The sequence below is a fragment of the Nerophis ophidion genome, linkage group LG12, assembly GCF_033978795.1.
Source record: "Nerophis ophidion isolate RoL-2023_Sa linkage group LG12, RoL_Noph_v1.0, whole genome shotgun sequence".
In the NCBI taxonomy this organism is placed as follows: Eukaryota; Metazoa; Chordata; class Actinopteri; order Syngnathiformes; family Syngnathidae; genus Nerophis; species Nerophis ophidion.
In genome coordinates, this window is record NC_084622.1 from 13,912,343 (window position 1) to 13,930,488 (window position 18,146).

An 18,146-nucleotide genomic window follows, 5' to 3' on the forward strand; every position below is an offset into this window, starting at 1 on the left:
AAAACAATAACGGCAGTGCTGGAAAGCCTTTTAATTTAGAATGTTTAATGGTATTGATTTTCTTTTAAAAATATGTGTAATCCAGATGATATGATAATCTTGTTTTTTTTATTGCAGACTAATTTAAACATTTCTTCTATGTAGCATTTAGTGAGATGCCAGTTTCAATGCTCAAAATTAGCCCAAGAAGAGATATAAATACTAACACATATTTAAAGTGAATATGTGAAGGCATGGGGCAAACATCCTCCAAATTGTTTTTCTAGAATTTTATTTCAGACTAATTTAAAATATCTCTTTGTTGTGTAGCATATAGTGTGATGTTAGTTTCAATGCTCACAAAATGAGTCTGAGATATAAATACTAACACAATTTGAAATGCAATATGTGAAAGAATGGGGCAAACACCCTCCAAATATATTTTCAATACTTTTATTGCAGACTAATTTAAAACATCTCTTTTGTGTAGCATTTAGTGTGATACCAGTTTCGATGCTCACAAAATTAGTGAGATATAAATATTAATACAATTTCCAAGGCAATATGTGAAGGCATGGGGCAAACATCCTCCAAATTATTTTTATATACTTTTTATTGCAGACTAATTTAAACATCTTTTTTGTGTAGCATGTAGGACTGGGTGATGCCAGTTTCAATGCTCACAAAATGAGTCTGAGATATAAATACTGATACAATTTCAAAGGCAATATGTGAAGGCATGGGGCAAACATCCTCCAAATTGTTTTTCTATACTTGTATTGCAGACTAATTTGAAATATCTCTTTGTTGTGTAGCATGTACAGTGATGCTAGTTTCAATGCTCAAAAAAGGAGTCCAAGAAGAGATATAAATACTAACACAATTTCAAAGTGAATATGTGAAGGCATGGGGCAAACATCCTCCTAACTGTTTTTCTATACTTTTATTGCAGACTGATTTAGAATATATCTTTGTTGTGTAGCATATAGTGTGATGTTAGTTTCAATGCTCACAAAATGAGTCTGAGATATAAATACTAATACAATTTGAAAAGCAATATGTGAAGGCATGGGGCAAACATCCTCCAAATATATTTTCTATACTTTTATTGCAGACTGATTTAAACATGTCTGTTTTTGTGTAGCATGTAGTGTGATGCCAATTTCAATGTTCATAAAATGAGTGAGATATAAATACTAATACAATTTCAAAGTGGGGCAAACATCCTCCAAATTGTTTTTCTATACTTTTATTGCAGACTGATTTAAATATCTCTATTTTGTGTAGCATATAGTGTGATGCCAGTTTCAATGCTCACAAAATGAGTGAGATATAAATACCAATACAATTTCAAAGTGAATACGTGAAGGCATGGGGCAAACATCCTCCAAATTGTTTTTCTATACTTTTATTGCAGACTAATTCAAAATATCTCTTTGTTGTGTAGCATGTAAAGTGATGCTAGTTTCAATGCTCAAAAAAGGAGTCCAAAAAGATATAAATACTAACACAATTTCAAAGTGAATATGTGAAGGCACGGGGCAAACATCCTCCAAATTGTTTTTCTATACTTTTATTGCAGACTAATTTAAAATATCTCTTTGTTGTGTAGCATGTAAAGTGATGCTAGTTTCAATGCTCAAAAAAGGAGTCCAAAAAGAGATATAAATACTAACACAATTTCAAAGTGAATATGTGAAGGCATGGGGCAAACATCCTCAAAAATGTTTTTCTATACTTTTATTGCAGACTGATTCAAACATGTCTTTTTTGTGTGTAGCATTTAGTGTTATGCCAGTTTCAATGCTCACAAAATGAGTGAGATATAAATACTAATACAATTTCAAGGGCAATATGTGAAGGCATGGGGCAAACATCCTCCAAATATATTTTCTATACTTTTATTGCAGACTAATTTAAAACATCTCTTTTGTGTAGCATTTAGTGTGATGTTAGTTTCAATGCTCACAAAATGAGTCTGAGATATAAATACTGATACAGTTTCAAAGACAATATGTGAAGACATGGGGCAAACATCCTCGTAATTCTTTTTCTATTGTTGTATTGCAGACTAATTTAAACATCTTTTTTGTGTAGCATGTAGGACTGGGTGATGCCAGTTTCAATGCTCACAAAATGAGTCTGAGATATAAATACTGATACAGTTTCAAAGGCAATATGTGAAGGCACGGGGCAAACATCCTCCAAATTGTTTTTCTATACTTTTAATGCAGACTAATTTAAAATATCTCTTTGTTGTGTAGCATGTATAGTGATGCTAGTTTCAATGCTCAAAAAAGGAGTCCAAGAAGAGATATAAATACTAACACAATTTCAATGTGAATATGTGAAGGCATGGGGCAAACACCCTCCAAATATATTTTCTATACTTTTATTGCAGACTAATTTAAAACATCTCTTTTTTGTAGCATATAGTGTGATGTTAGTTTCAATGCTCACAAAATGAGTCTGAGATATAAATACTGATACAGTTTCAAAGGCAATATGTGAAGGCATGGGGCAAACATCCTCCAAATTGTTTTTCTATACTTGTCAGGATTTTTAAGGTGGAGTTTTTTTAAAGAGATTATTTTCATTGATAAGATGTTGTTGTGAACATAAATTCAAAGCTTAAAGTATGGCGTTTATGTATCCTCTCAGGAACCACGTACAAATAAATCAAAGAAACTGGGGATTATAATGCAAAAATGTATTTGTAAGTAATATACAGAAAGGTTTAAGAGTGTGGTTAGTATATGCATTCCGATGGTTTCAATCAAAGCAAAGCATGGCAATACAACTTTAAACCGCACACCCTTCAAGGGATTTGATATGCGGGTTTAACAACTATTTAAAACCAAAAACATTATTTATTCAGATGTGTTTTACAAGCGTGTAGGACAACGTGATCAAACAAAAACAAGGCGGTGGTCTGCCTTAACTCCTTCAGTCCACCTTAAGAAAGGGGCGGGCACACAATGCTTCAACCAATAAGCGTCCGTCCTTCTATTTGAACAGCGCCCGTGTGTCAATCATTGCCATGACCCCGCCCTCCCTTCTAGCGCTCTCTGTCAAGCTTTCAAACGCAAAGTGTTTTTACTCAGTCGCCATATTGGCTGCGGGGAAGGACCGAGAGTGACGATAAGCGGCTGCGAGTTACGCTCAGGCGACCCCTGCAGTTGTTGACGTTCGCATGGCTTAAAAGTGTTTCTCCACCCCAGACGACGATTTTTTTGGGGGGGGATATTACCCAGCAAGGATAGTTCGGTTTGTTTTTTTGTATTTTTTTTTCGCCAAAAAACTGGACGCTCCCGGCTTTTTTGTGTGGTTTTCCCGTGTCTTGTCGGTGGTGGAGGCGGGGAAACATGTCGGATGTTCGACTATCCAGCGGCAGCCCGACCTTGGAGCGGGGCGAGCCGCGCGTACCGGATCACCCCAAGCCGTCCGCCTGCCGGAACCTCTTCGGCTCGGTGGACCACGACGAGCTGCAGCGGGATTATAATGCACACCTGCGGGAGATGGAGCAGGCCGCCGCCGCCAAGTGGGGCTTCGACTTCGCCGCGCACAGCTCGCTGGACACCGGCGAGATCCACTGGGAGCGGCTGGACTGCCGCGACCTGCCCGACTTCTACTCTCGGCCGCCGCGGACGAGGCGGAGTCACCGCCTGGATCTAACCGGGAATCATAGCTGTGTCGCGGCGGGGACCACCACCTGTGGGCCGGTGGAGCAGCGCAGGAAGAGACCCGCCTGTAACGGTACTTGTCACCGGGGCACTTTTACCTCAATATCTGACCTCCTTTTTCACTATTTTTCACCCTTTTTTTTTTTTTTTTATTTAATCATTTTTGACCCTTTTTTTTTTTCATTTTTCGCAGAGCTCTCCAACACAAGCAAAAAGTCTCACAACAGCCCGGGGGCCGAAGTGGTGTGTCCGAGCCGGGGTCGCTCGGCTGAACACACGCCCAGGAAGAGCAGCGGCAGCCCAGGAAGGCAAACGTGAGACGGTGAGTTTTATTTTATTTTTTTCTTGTTTTTGTTTTTTTCTTTTTGCCACCTTTTTCATAACATGACCTCCTCGTGTTGTTGTGTAAAAATGCCTTGTTGTTGTTTTCCTTCCCTTGCTTTCGGTCCCCTGGGGGGACCGGGGGCCTCTCCAAGGTTTCTCATAGTCATCATTGTCAATGTCACCGAGGTCCCATTGGGTGTGAGTTTTTCCTTGCCTTAATGTTGTTGTGGTTTGTGCAGCCCTTTGAGACACTGGTGATTTAGGGCTATATAAATAAACATTGATTGATTGAACTTGTCATGCACGCGCTTGTTTGTGCACTATTGGAGGGCGTGCAGTCACCGAACACCTAGGTCGCGCGCACTACGTGAGTTGTAAACAAGAGGCGTGCACGAGTAGTAGTAACACGTCAGCAGACACTGCCCTCGGGCGCGTACGTGTCTGTGCGCGCGCACGTGGGGGGTGGGGCGTTGCTTCTCTGCACATCTGTCTGCGGGTGGAAGACACAAACTACAACTTTACAAAGTCTCTTTAACTTATAGAATGTTGACGCATACAAGATGATTATACACATTTTTTAGCCTATTTCACATCGGAGAACATGCTTTGTTTTTTGTTTATTATAAAATCAACAAACATAAACACTTACAAATAGTGCACCCTTCCTCCACCCTCAGTCACACTCTTTCACACAAAAGGGTTGTTTCCTTCTGTTATTAATATTCTGCTTCCTACAATATAAATCAATGCAGTCTGCAAGGGATACATTTAATAATATTAAGAATGTAACACTATATATCAATACAGTCTGCAATGGATACAGTTATTATTGTTATTATTAACAATATAACTATGTATCAATGCAGTTTGCAAGGGATACTATTATTATTGTTATTATTATTATTATTTTATATTGTTAATAACTACATCAATGCAGTCTGCAAGGGATACATTTAATAATAGTAACAATATAAGAATATATATCAATGGAGTCTGCAAGGTATGCTATTATTATTATTATTAACAATATATAACAATGCAGTCTGCAAGGGATACAGTTATTATTATTAACAATATAACAATTTGTATCAATGCAGTCTTCAAGGGATACTATTATTATTATTATTCTTAACAATATGTAACAATGCTGGCCCTGCGATGAGGTGGCGACTTGTCCAGGGTGTACACGGCCTTCCGCCTGATTTTAGCTGAGATAGGCACCAGCGCACCCCGCGACCCCAAAGGGAATAAGCGGTAGAAAATGGATGGATAGATATAACAATGCAGTCTGCAAGGGATACAGTTATTATTATTATTATGATTAATATATGTATCAATGCAGTCTGCAAGGGATACAGTTATTATTATTATTAACATATAACAATGCAGTCTGCTAGGGATACAGTTATTATTATTATTATTATTATGATTAACATATGTATCAATGCAGTCTGCAAGGGATATTATTTTTATTATTATTAACAATATATATCAATACAGTCTGCAATGGAAACAGTTAATATTATTGTTAACAATCTAACAATATGTATAAATGCAGTCTGCAAGGCATACTATTATTATTGTTTAACAATGTATATCAATGCAGTCTGCAAGGGATACAGTTATTGTTGTTATTAACAATATGTATCAATGCAGTCCGCGAGGGATACTATCATTATTATTATTATTAATAATAATATATAACAATGCAGTCTGCAAGGGATACAGTTATTATTATTATTAACAATATAACAATATGTATCAAGCAGTCTTTAAGGGATACTATTATTATTATTATTATTATTATTAACAATATATAACAATGCTGGCCCTGCGATGAGATGGCGACTTGTCCAGGGTGTACAAGCCTTCTGCCCGATTTTAGCTGAGATAGGCACCAGCGCCCCCCGTGACACCAAAGGGAATAATCGGTAGAAAATGGATGGATGGATATAACAATGCAGTCTGCAAGGACTACAGTTATTATTATTATTATTAACATATAACAATGCAGTCTGCATGATATACAGTTATTATGATTAACAACATAATATGTATCAATTCAGTCTGCAAGGGATATTATTATTATTATTAACATATAACAATGCAGTCTGCAAGGGACATTATTATTATTAACAATGTATAACAATGCAGTTTGCAAGGGATATAGTTATTATTATTAACACTATATAACAATGCAGTCTGCAAGGGATACAGTTATTAATATTAACAATATATAAGTGATACAGTACATGATTGTGTGCTGCTGGTCCACTAATAGTTCTGACCTTTAACAGTTAATTTTACTCATTTTCATTAATTACCAGTTTCTATGTAACTGTTTTTATTTTATTTTTGTGCAAGAAAATTGTTTTTTTTTTTTTTAAAATAAAGGACATTATCTTCTCCAGAGAAGGTTGTCAATGAAATGAGATTGTTTAAAGGGTTCTTAAAACCAAGTCCAGGTCGGGCTCAGCAACACACACCTTTATTTATAATACATAAACATTTATGTACATTCCAATTAGGGAACTCAACAGATTGCATATCATCTGTAAACAAAATTACATTTTACCATCTATTTCTGTTTTTTGGCATCATCATCGGTTTCAACCATATAACTTTTTAAAGTTGTCAAATGCTGAATAAATGTTTTAAAGAAAGTAATATTCTTTTTGGCCTTAAATAAACCTTTTTCCGAGTATTATAATAAAATGGACTAAATCATGACTGTCAGTGAACTCTCCTAAAGTACCAGAAACCACATCAAACTTCATAAGTCGGCAGCCTCCGAAGCAGAACCTCCAGGTTCTGTAACAGTTTCTTCCCTCAGGCCGTAAGACTCTTGAACGCATCATAATTAAATTATCCCCTCAACTCCCTTCAAAGTGGATTAACTCGCTGGAATAAAAAAGACAATATAACATACATCCATAAACGTGGACGCATGAGAAAAAGTGCAGTATATTTATCTGTCAAGTCATTTATTTATATTTATTTTATATATATTTAATTATATATTCACCTTATTGCTTTTTTTTTTATCCTGCACTACCATGAGCTTCATCCATCCATTCATTTCCTACCGCTTATTCCCTTTTGGGGTCGCGGGGGGCGCTGGCGCCTATCTCAGCTACAATCGGGCGGAAGGCGGGGTACACCCTGGACATTGCAGGGCTAACATGAGCTTATGTAATGAAATTTGGTTCTTATCTGTGCTGTAGAGTTCAAATTTGAATGACAATAAAAAGGAAGTCTAAGTCTAATAAACACACCTGCATGCTTTAATGTTTGCACTTTTTAATGTCTACACTGCTGCAGTTTGAGCTGCTTATTGTGTCATTGTGCTATACTTCAGGATAATAACCTTGCAGTATGTTATGTGGCGTGCAGAGTGTTAAACTTGCACCCACTATCAACATGTACTTGACTTGCAGGACGCATATTGTTACAACTTGCTAATAATTCACAATAACAACCTTGCAGGCTTTTAGTTTGCATGGTATGTCACCATGAAGGCCTTTAAAGTTGAATTTCCAGTGTATTTTGGTATTTAAATGACTAATCCTTGCACCACAACCACCTCATTTGCATGTTACGTCAGACGGAAGAACTTTAAACTTGTATTTTTAGTCTTTGCATGTTTCCTCATTTCCAGCCTTCTCTTTTTCTGTTGTTGTTTTTCAAGTAATGTGCATCTTTTAATGTTTACATGTTCTCTACAAATGCAATACTTCCTAATTTGCATGTAATGTCACTATGGAACACGCTAAACTTACCTTTTTCATATGTATTTAATATATTTGTTGTTTTGGTATTAATGTGCATGTTCCCTTCAAGATGCATGTTGGATAATCATCATTTACATATTATGTATAAGTTATATATTTTAGTGTTGATGTGCACGCTCTTTGCAGAATGCATGTTGTTAGTTTGTGAATTAATAAAGAAATATAATTTTTACAGGCTAATAATTAGCAACATGTGTTGTGTGAATGTTCCTGAAACATTGAAAGTGACATTGATGGCACTGCCACAAAATGTTCTTTTTAATTCTTTGATTTAGTTTATTTGTGCGTGTTGCCTTCAGGTCTCAGTGGTTTACGATCACCATAACTTCCTCATTTGCATGTTGACTCGCTGCATGGCTTTTTTTTTAATATCTCGTAGTAATAAGGTTGCATGTTGCTTAGAACGGTAATAAAACTTGCACATTAAATATTAATTTGACAGTTAGTTGTTTTTTTAAGTCGATCTTGTAATATTTTGATTAAAGTGACACCCTTTGCCAAATGTCATTTCATGAATTATAAACTGGTTTTTATTACTTGTAGCGAAGTTTACGAGTATTTAAGACACATTTTCTTTTCCGTTCATTGTAGTTAGAATAATGCCAAGGCTCGTGTTCTAAATTGCAGCTACTTCTGTAAAAATGCATTAAAACAAAAAAAGAATCATAATTAAAGCTGCAAGCAGCGATGGACGGGACTGCTTGGGCTGCTGCACCCGCGACCCAAGCCCGGATAAGCGGTAGAAGATGGATAGATTATTACACAGAGAAAAAGTTGTATACTCATGTTATACATCAAGTGGCTTGGGCATTTTATAAGGACGCCATTTTGAGACTAATACATTGTGAATGGAATGCAGCTGTTGTATTGAAGTGGGAATAGCAAACGTCCTGTTGATTTTAGTTGGGGGTGGTCAGTGTATGAAATATAGGTCTCAGTGAGACCTACATTGAGGTTGTTGTTTCATGTGTGTATGACAGTCCTACAGTGAGTTAGAGGCTGTTTTGTCTGAGCAGGAAGCCGACATTTTGTGACAGAAGTAGCACAACGGCACCAGGGCACCCGTTCTTTGCTGGCTCATAAAATCCTAACCGGGGTAGGAATTAAAACTCTTTTAGGGAACTTTATATCAGAAGGGTTCAATCTCTCTTCTGTGTTTATTTGAAGCCGAAACGGCTTTAGAGGAGATAATGATATTTTATAGTCAACTTTTGTATTGAAGTGGGAATAGCAAACTTCCTGATGATTTTAGCTGGGGGGGTGTCAGTGTATGAAATATAGGTCTAACTGAGACCTTGCATAGTGGTTCTTGTTTCATGTTTCTACGACATTCCTACTGGAAGTTGGAGACGGCTTTGTCTGTGTTTTCTTCCTAGGGGGGCGCTAGAGCGCAATTTTGAGTTTTTATTTTTTATTTATTTTTATTAAATCGCAATTTTCGCCAGTCCTGATGTGTGTGTCAAATTTGGTGAGTTTCGAAGCATGTTAAGGGGGTCAAATTACAGCTCAAAGAGGCGGCGGTACAAAAATAAAAAATAATAATAATAAAACGCTAAAAATTCAATCGGGTCCTCTGTCTCAAAGGGACATCGGTCCCTAAAAAATGTTCTGGACTTTTCCTCAATTTAAATTTACTGTGTTATGTCAGCATTATTTATAAGGCTATATGTAAGATGTTTGTACGTATTTATTTATTTATGTATATGTACGTATATTATGTCCTTTTATACTTGATATGTTATTCAAGCATGCGAAAATATAAATGCTTATTTAATAATTGATTGTGTTTGTGTCTTCCAGAGCTGAAGAAGCGTGTCCGACATTGGAAAGTCTTCAGTCGGTGTCGGGCAGACTCATTTTATTTGGGTGATATTTTATTTTTTAAGCATTTTTAATTTTTATTTGATCTCATTTTGGAAGAAATTAAGTACACATCTAATGAGAAACATATCAGCTCTCCGTGAGGACGCTGTTGAAGCACTGAATAACAAAAAAAAAAAAAAAAACCTTTAAAAAAACAAAAACATTTTTCGGCACTCAAAATGTTTCTTTTCCAGTTACTGCCTGTGAAAGCAGTGATGTAGCAGCGTGCAATTAGCTTCTTTTCTTTGTGTGTGTTTGTATACTTACATTTATATTTCTCTATATGTAGCACATAAGAAAACATTATGATTTGCTAAACAAATCCTTTATACTTATATATTATATTATTTTCAGAGAAAAATGAAGGTGTGAATTTTGATTTGACTTGAAGGATTGCAGCATAGTTTGGTTTCTGTGCTGTTCTTCTTCTCTTTACTGAGAAGTCAGTCTTGGCACAATTTAAAACAGGCGTGTCCAAAGTGTGGCCCCCGGGGGCCGTTTGTGGCCTACAGCTATTTTTTCATTTTATTGGCCCTCCACATATTTGAAAATGCAGTTACAAAAAAATGAGCCAAAAAGCCAATTTGTTCAAATTTTTTGCATTTTTTTTGTTTTTTAAAGCTAGAGTTAGGTTGATGCTTTAGTTTGGGTTACACTTAGGGATTTATGGTCTTTTTCTACAATGATAAAATAAAGATACAATATAAATGTATATAATTTTAGGGGAGAAACTGCAAATAACACAAAAGTGACATCAAAGCTGTTTATTTGTATGTCTAGCTCAGGGGTCACCAACCTTTTTGAAAGCAAGAGCTACTTCTTGGGTACTGATTAATGCAAAGGGCTACCAGTTTGATACACACTTAAATAAATTGCCAGAAATAGCCAATTTGCTCAATTTACCTTTTTAATAAATAAATATATATATATATATATATATTAAAAAAATTATATTTCTGTCTGTCATTCCGTCGTACATTTTATTTCTTTTTACAGAAGGTTTTTTTGTAGAGAATAAATGATGGAAAAAAACACTTAATTGAACGGTTTAAAAGAGGAGAAAACACGAAAAAAATTAACATAAAATTTTGAAACATAGTTTTATCTTCAATTTCCACACTTTAAAATTCTAAATTCAACTGAAAAAAATGAATAGAAAAACTAGCTAATTCGAATCTTTATGAAAAAACTTAAAATATTATTTATGGAACATCATTAGTAATTTTTCCTGATTAAGATTAATTTTAGAATTTTGATGACATGTTTTAAAAAGGTTAAAATCCAAACTGCATTTTGTTAGAATATATAACAAATAGGACTAAGCTATATTTCTAACAAAGACAAATCATTATTACTTCTAGATTTTCCAGAACAAAAATTTTGAAAGAAATTCAAAAGAATTTGAAATAAAATTTAAATTTGGTTCTGGAGATTTTCTAGATTTGCCAGAATAATTTTTTGGAATTTTAATCATAAGTTTGAAGAAATATTTCACAAATGTTCTTCGTCGAAAAAACAGAAGCTAAAATGAAGAATTAAATTAAAATGTATTTATTATTCTATACAAATTGACTTAAATTGTCAGGAAAGAAGAGGAAGCAATTTAAAAGGTAAAAAGGTATATGTGTTTAAAAATCCTAAAATCATTGTTAAGGTTGTATTTTTTCTCTAAAATTGTCTTTCTGAAAGTTATAAGAAGCAAAGTAAAAAAATGTATTTAAACAAGTGAAGACCAAGTTTTAAAATATTTTCTTGGATTTTCAAATTCTCTTAGAATTAAAAATGTCGAGCAAAGCGAGACCAGCTTGCTAGTAAATAAATTTAAAAAATAGAGGCAGCTCACTGGTAAGTGCTGCTATTTGAGCTATTTTTAGAACAGGCCAGCGGGCGACTCATCTGGTCCTTACGGGCGACCTGGTGCCCGCGGGCACCTCGTTGGTGACCCCTGCTCTAGCTTATTAGATGACTTTAAGCCTTTTTTAAATTACAAACGGCCCCTGCCTCACTTAGTGGAAAAAAAGCACCCCTGATTTCAAAAGTGTTCAAGTTAAACCTTCTATATCGCTCTTCAGTTTGTGGACAGTCCATCTTCACACACCTTCATGTTTCCTAACTTAGCAGTGAAGAACGGTACAAAATGTAGCGACTATTTTATGTTCCCTTAGGACAAAAAAAACCCAATTATTTTATTCTATTTAAAATCACCCTGTGGTTTGAGACGCTTGGATTAACTTTGCTCTTATTTTTGTGTCCCTTGCACACATCAGCCTTTATTTTAACGGTGCGAGGTACCCTTTTTTTTTTTTTTTTTTGAGATGTTAAAAGACAAAAATGATTGGGTCTCAATGCGGTTGTTTCACTTTTTAAAAGTCCTCAGTAACAGAATGTTTCTTACAAGACCAAACTGATGGCTGCCAAGTGCTTTTTTTTTGTTTGACTTCACATAGTTTGACTTTGTGATAACCTTGATATATTCTAATCATGTTTAGCCTGCTGAGGATTCTCAAGTTGGCCTTTGAAAAAATAATAATAAAAATTAAGAAAAATTCCTTTTTTGCCCTCAGTAACAGCAGCTTGTCTCAGAAATGCAGTCACCCGTGTACATATTTGCATTGTACATAATTTTGTAAAAAAAAACACTGAGAAATTATACTAACTTATTTATGTCAAACATTTTTTTTAATGTAGATTTTTTTTTTTTATTCACGGTTATCCAAAGTGGCATTTACCTTATTTGTAATATTTTTTTTAAAGCATAGTTGTAGTGTTTTTTTTTTTTCCAACAAGGTTGCAAACTGAGCCCAATTTAATATTTGATGTGCATTTTTTTGTAATGTGTGGTCATAAATGTGTTGCAATCAATAAAAAAAAAAAGTTCAATTACATATGCTCGTGGTTGTTTTTATTTAAATAACTGTATTTTGGTTTAATTTTTTTATTTTTTATTTCGCTTGTTAAGAATTGACATTTTATTAGAAAAATAACCCTGAAATGTCGCCTTTCTGCACGGGCGTGCGGGTTATCCTACTTGCAGATGATTGACAGGGGGCTTGTCCAATCAAAAGCTGAGTTCAGAAAGCAGGCCACTTTTTGCCGCAAGTTGTGCAACACAGGAATAGCCTTCCTGGAAATAAATAAGCGCCCGCAACAACTGCAATGGCCCTAAAACGGAACATATATATTTTTTTAAAGTAATTTGAATGCATTTTTAGGGACCAAATGTCCCTTTGGGACAGAGGACCCTATTGAATTTCTAGCGTTTTATTCTTTCTTTATTATTATTCCGCAGCTTGGAACTGTAATTTGACCCCCTTAACATGCTTCAAAACTCACCAAATTTGACACCACATCAGGACTGGCAAACATTGGGATTTAATCAAAAAACCTAACCCCAAAATTTAAAATTGCGCTCTAGCGCCCCCTAGGAATAAAACAGACAAAACTGCTCCTAGGAAGAAAACACAGACTTCCAGTAGGAATGTCGTAGAAACATGAAACAAAAACCTCCTATGTAGGTCTCACTTAGACCTACATTTCATATAATGACAACCCCCAGCAAAAATCAACAGTAAGTTAACAATTCGGGTTTTAATCTAGTTTCCTCCTATGTTTGTGCTCCGATTGAATTTCTTTGCATGTCGAGTGTTTATTTTGGGTACTAACATATAGTGCCTGACTGTTGTGGCGTTTTAAGGCCATCTGCACTTTTTATGGGCCGAGTTGGTAGGTCTATCTGTTTGCTACTAGCCGTACCCATGTATTTTCATTCTGTCAGTAGACACGTTATGGAAGATGAAAACTACAACATTTATAATACTAAATAGTTCTAACTTATACCTGTCAGTAGACATGTTATGGAAGATGAAAACTACAACATTTATAATACTAAGTAGTTCTAACATATATCTTTCAGTAGACACGTTACGGAAGGTAAAAACTACAACATAATACAAAGTAGTGTGTAGTTCTAACTTATATCTGTCAGTAGACACGTTATGGAAGGTAAACTACAATATAATACAAAGTAGTGTATAGTTCTAACTTATATCTGTCAGTAGACACATTATGGAAGGTAAAAACTACAACATAATACAAAGTAGTGTGTAGTTCTAACTTATATCTGTCAGTAGACATGTTATGGAAGATAAAAACTACAATAAAATACAAAGTAGTGTGTAGTTCTAACTTATATCTGGGAAGCCCAGACTTCCCTCTCCTCAGCCACTTCCATCTATACTCTGTCCCGTCCATCGCTGCTTGCAGCTTCAATTAATTATATTTGTAAAATATTTGTGTAGCTTGAGGTCCGTGTGTGTGTGTGTGTGTGTGTGTGTGTGTGTGTTAGGGTGGCTGCTTTGTGCACTTAATTGTGGAAATACCTCCATTTGTCGTCATTGAAGTAAGGTTTATTTGCTACAAATTAAATGCCTCCAATTATGGAGCATATTTAAATCATAAAAAAAAAAATGCATTCAAAACCGAATTACAGTTTTAATTTGAAGAAGTTACTATCAAAATATCTTAAAGGCCTACTGAAAGGAGATTTTATTATTTAAACGGGGATAGCAGATCCATTCTATGTGTCATACTTGATCATTTTGCGATATTGCCATATTTTTGCTGAAAGGATTTAGTAGAGAACATCGATGATAAAGTTTGCAACTTTTGGTTGCTAATAAAAAAGCCTTGCCTGTACCGGGAGTAGCAGACGATAGGTGCACGAGGAACGATGCAAGCTCGCCGCTCATGTCTACGGTAAGAGCCGACTTATTACCACCATTTTCTCACCGAAACCTGCCAGTTGACATGTGGTAGGGAACCATGTTCGCCTGACCGCTCTGTTCCATAGTAAAGCTTCACTGTCATCTTTCGGGAATGTAAACCAGGAAACACCGGCTGTGTTTGTGTTGGTAAAGGCGGCCGCAATACGTTTCCCACCTACATCTTTCTTCTTTGACGTCTCCATTATTAATTGAACAAATTGCAAAAGATTCAGCAACATCATGCCGCGACGTTTTAGCATGATACTTCCGCGCGAAATTCAAAATAGCAATTTAGTAAACTAACCCGGCCGTATTGGCATGTGTTGCAATGTTAATATTTCATCATTGATATATAAACTATCAGACTGCGTGGTCGGTAGTAGTGGGTTTCAGTAGGCCTTTAAGTGACAGCTTTTCTGCCAACGCCACTACAGGAGGACACCTGCAGTGTGTGTTTGTGTGTGTGCGTGCCCCCCCCAGCACACACATTTCAGGGTCCGGTCCTCCCTGAAGTGTGCAGGTGGGTGACCTCAGCATCCACCCCCACCCTGCTGTCATTGTCCCAGTGTGTGGGGGTTTAGTGTGGGGCCCCATTGTGAGGGGCCTGTTGTGTCTGGCCCTCTCTAGCCACACAAAGGGGGGCCCCCCTGTCTACAAATCGCAGACTGACTGCTTGACTAGTTGGCTTGCTGCTTGACTGGAGGTGTGTGTGTGTGTGTGTGTGTGTGCGTGCAGATTGTGCGCCACAATTAGTCAAGTCTAAGTGTTGCAAGTCCATATTTACGCAGCTAAAAGGAAAAGCCAACTCTTTCCCCAGGTCCGCGCCGGTAACTTGGATTAATTGTTAGGAAGAACCTTCTCTCAAACCTGAGCCTAACCCAGAGATCAAGTGATGAGCAAGCGATTGTCCAGTTCCACCTGAATCGTTTGTTTGTGTGTGTGTGTGTGTGTGTGTTGTGTGCAAACATGAAGGGGATGCAGCTCCTGTAGAAATGTAAAAATGTATATATACTGTATGTATATGTGTGTGTGTGTATGTGTATATATATATATATATATATATATGTATATATGTATATATATATATATATATATATATATATATATATACACACACACGTACATATGCGTACACATACATACATATACTGTATATGTACATATACACATACATACATATATATGTACACTTACATATATATATATATATGTACATATATACATGTACATATATACACACATGTACATATACATACATACACACATGTACATATATACATACACATATATATATATATACACACATATGTACACATACATATCCATCCATCCATTTTCTACCGCTTAGTCCCTTTCGGGCGGAAGGCGGGGTACACCCTGGACAAGTCGCCACCTCATCGCAGGGCCAACACAGATAGACAGACAACATTCACACTCACATTCACACACTAGGGCCAATTTAGTGTTGCCAATCAACCTATCCCCAGGTGCATGTCTTTGGAAGTGGGAGGAAGCCGGAGTACCCGGAGGGAACCCACGCATTCACGGGGAGAACATGCAAACTCCACACAGAAAGGTCCCGAGCCTGGATTTGAACCCAGGATGACAGGACCTTCGTATTGTGAGGCAGACGCACTAACCCCTCTGTCACCGTGAAGCCCTATATATATATATATACACACACATATACATACATACACATATATACACACATATATATATATATATACATATATATATATATATATACACACATATGTACACACACATATGTACACATATATATATATATATATATATATATATATATATATATACACACATACATTATATACACACATATATATATATATATGTGTGTGTGTATATATATATATGTGTGTATATACACATATATATATATATGTGTGTATATAATGTGTGTGTGTGTGTGTGTATGTATATATATATATATATATATATATATATAGATGTGTGTGTGTATATATATATATATATATATATATATATAGATGTGTGTGTATATATATATATAGATGTGTGTGTATATATATATATATGTGCATGTATATATGTATATGTGTATATGTATATATGTATATGTACGTGTATATGTACATGTATATATGTTTACATGTATATGTACATTATGTATATATGTGTACATGTATATGTACATTATGTATATATGTGTACATGTATATGTATATATGTGTACATGTATATGTACATTATGTATATATGTGTACATGTATATGTACATTATGTATATGTGTACATGTATATGAACATTATGTATATATGTGTACATGTATATATGTGTACATGTATATATGTGTACATGTATATGTGCATTATGTATATATGTGTACATGTATATGTGCATTATGTATATATGTGTACATGTATATGTGCATTATGTATGTATGTGTACATGTATATGTACATTATGTATATATGTGTACATGTATGTGTACATTATGTATATATGTGTACATGTATGTGTACATTATGTATATATGTGTACATGTATGTGTACATTATGTATATATGTGTACATGTATATGTACATTATGTATATATGTGTACATGTATATGTATTTATAGGAATATGTATGTGTATATATATACATATATATGTGTATATATATGTATATTTATACTCATATATATATATATATTTATACACATATGTGTATATAATTATGTGTACGTATATATATATATGTATAATGTGTATATATATGTACATATGTATATATGTACATATGTGTATGTATATACATATGAATATGTGTATATATGTATGTGTATATATGTATATGTAATATATGTATAATGTGTGTGTATATATGTGTATCTGTATATATGTATGCTTATATATATATATACAAGTTTATATATGTGTGTGTATATATATATATATATACATGAATATATGTATATATACATGAATATATATGTATATATACATGAATATATATGTATATATATACATGAATATATATGTGTATATATATACATGAATATATATGTATATATATACATGAATATATATGTATATATACATGAATATATGTGTATATATACATGAATGTGTGTAAATACATGAATATGTGTATATATACATGAATATGTGTATATATACATGATTATGTGTGTATATACATGATTATGTGTGTATATACATGAAAATGTGTATATATACATGAATGTGTGTGTATATACATGAATGTGTGTATATACATGAATATGTGTGTATATACATGAATATGTGTATATATACATGAATGTGTGTATATATACATGAATATGTGTGTATATATACATGAATATGTGTATATATATACATGAATATGTGTATATATACATGAATATGTGTATATATACATGAATGTGTATATATACATGAATATGTATATGTATATATATACATGAATATGTATATATATATACATGAATATATATATATATATGTATGTATGTACATATATACACATGAATATATATATATGTACATATGTCTCTATATATGTATATATGTACGTATATAGAAATATATATTTACGTATACATACATATATACGAATGTATAAATATATATATGTATATATATATGTATATATGTACGTATATAGAAATATATATTTACGTATACATACATATTTACGTATGTATAAATATATATATGTGTATATATATATATGTATATATATATATACATATATATATATATAGGTTTA

General features: G+C 34.4%; 1 protein-coding gene across 1 annotated transcript; it reads left to right on the forward strand.

The window, feature by feature from the left end:
- The first annotated feature begins 82 nt into the window (after positions 1-82).
- cdkn1bb (cyclin dependent kinase inhibitor 1Bb) lies at positions 83-12,525 on the forward strand. The gene is made up of 3 exons (XM_061916859.1): positions 83-3,735; positions 3,856-3,984; positions 9,578-12,525. Exons 1-2 carry the CDS (start codon positions 3,345-3,347, stop codon positions 3,978-3,980), a joined length of 516 nt encoding a protein of 171 aa, XP_061772843.1. The 5' UTR covers positions 83-3,344; the 3' UTR covers positions 3,981-3,984; positions 9,578-12,525.
- Positions 12,526-18,146: the final 5,621 nt, after the last annotated feature.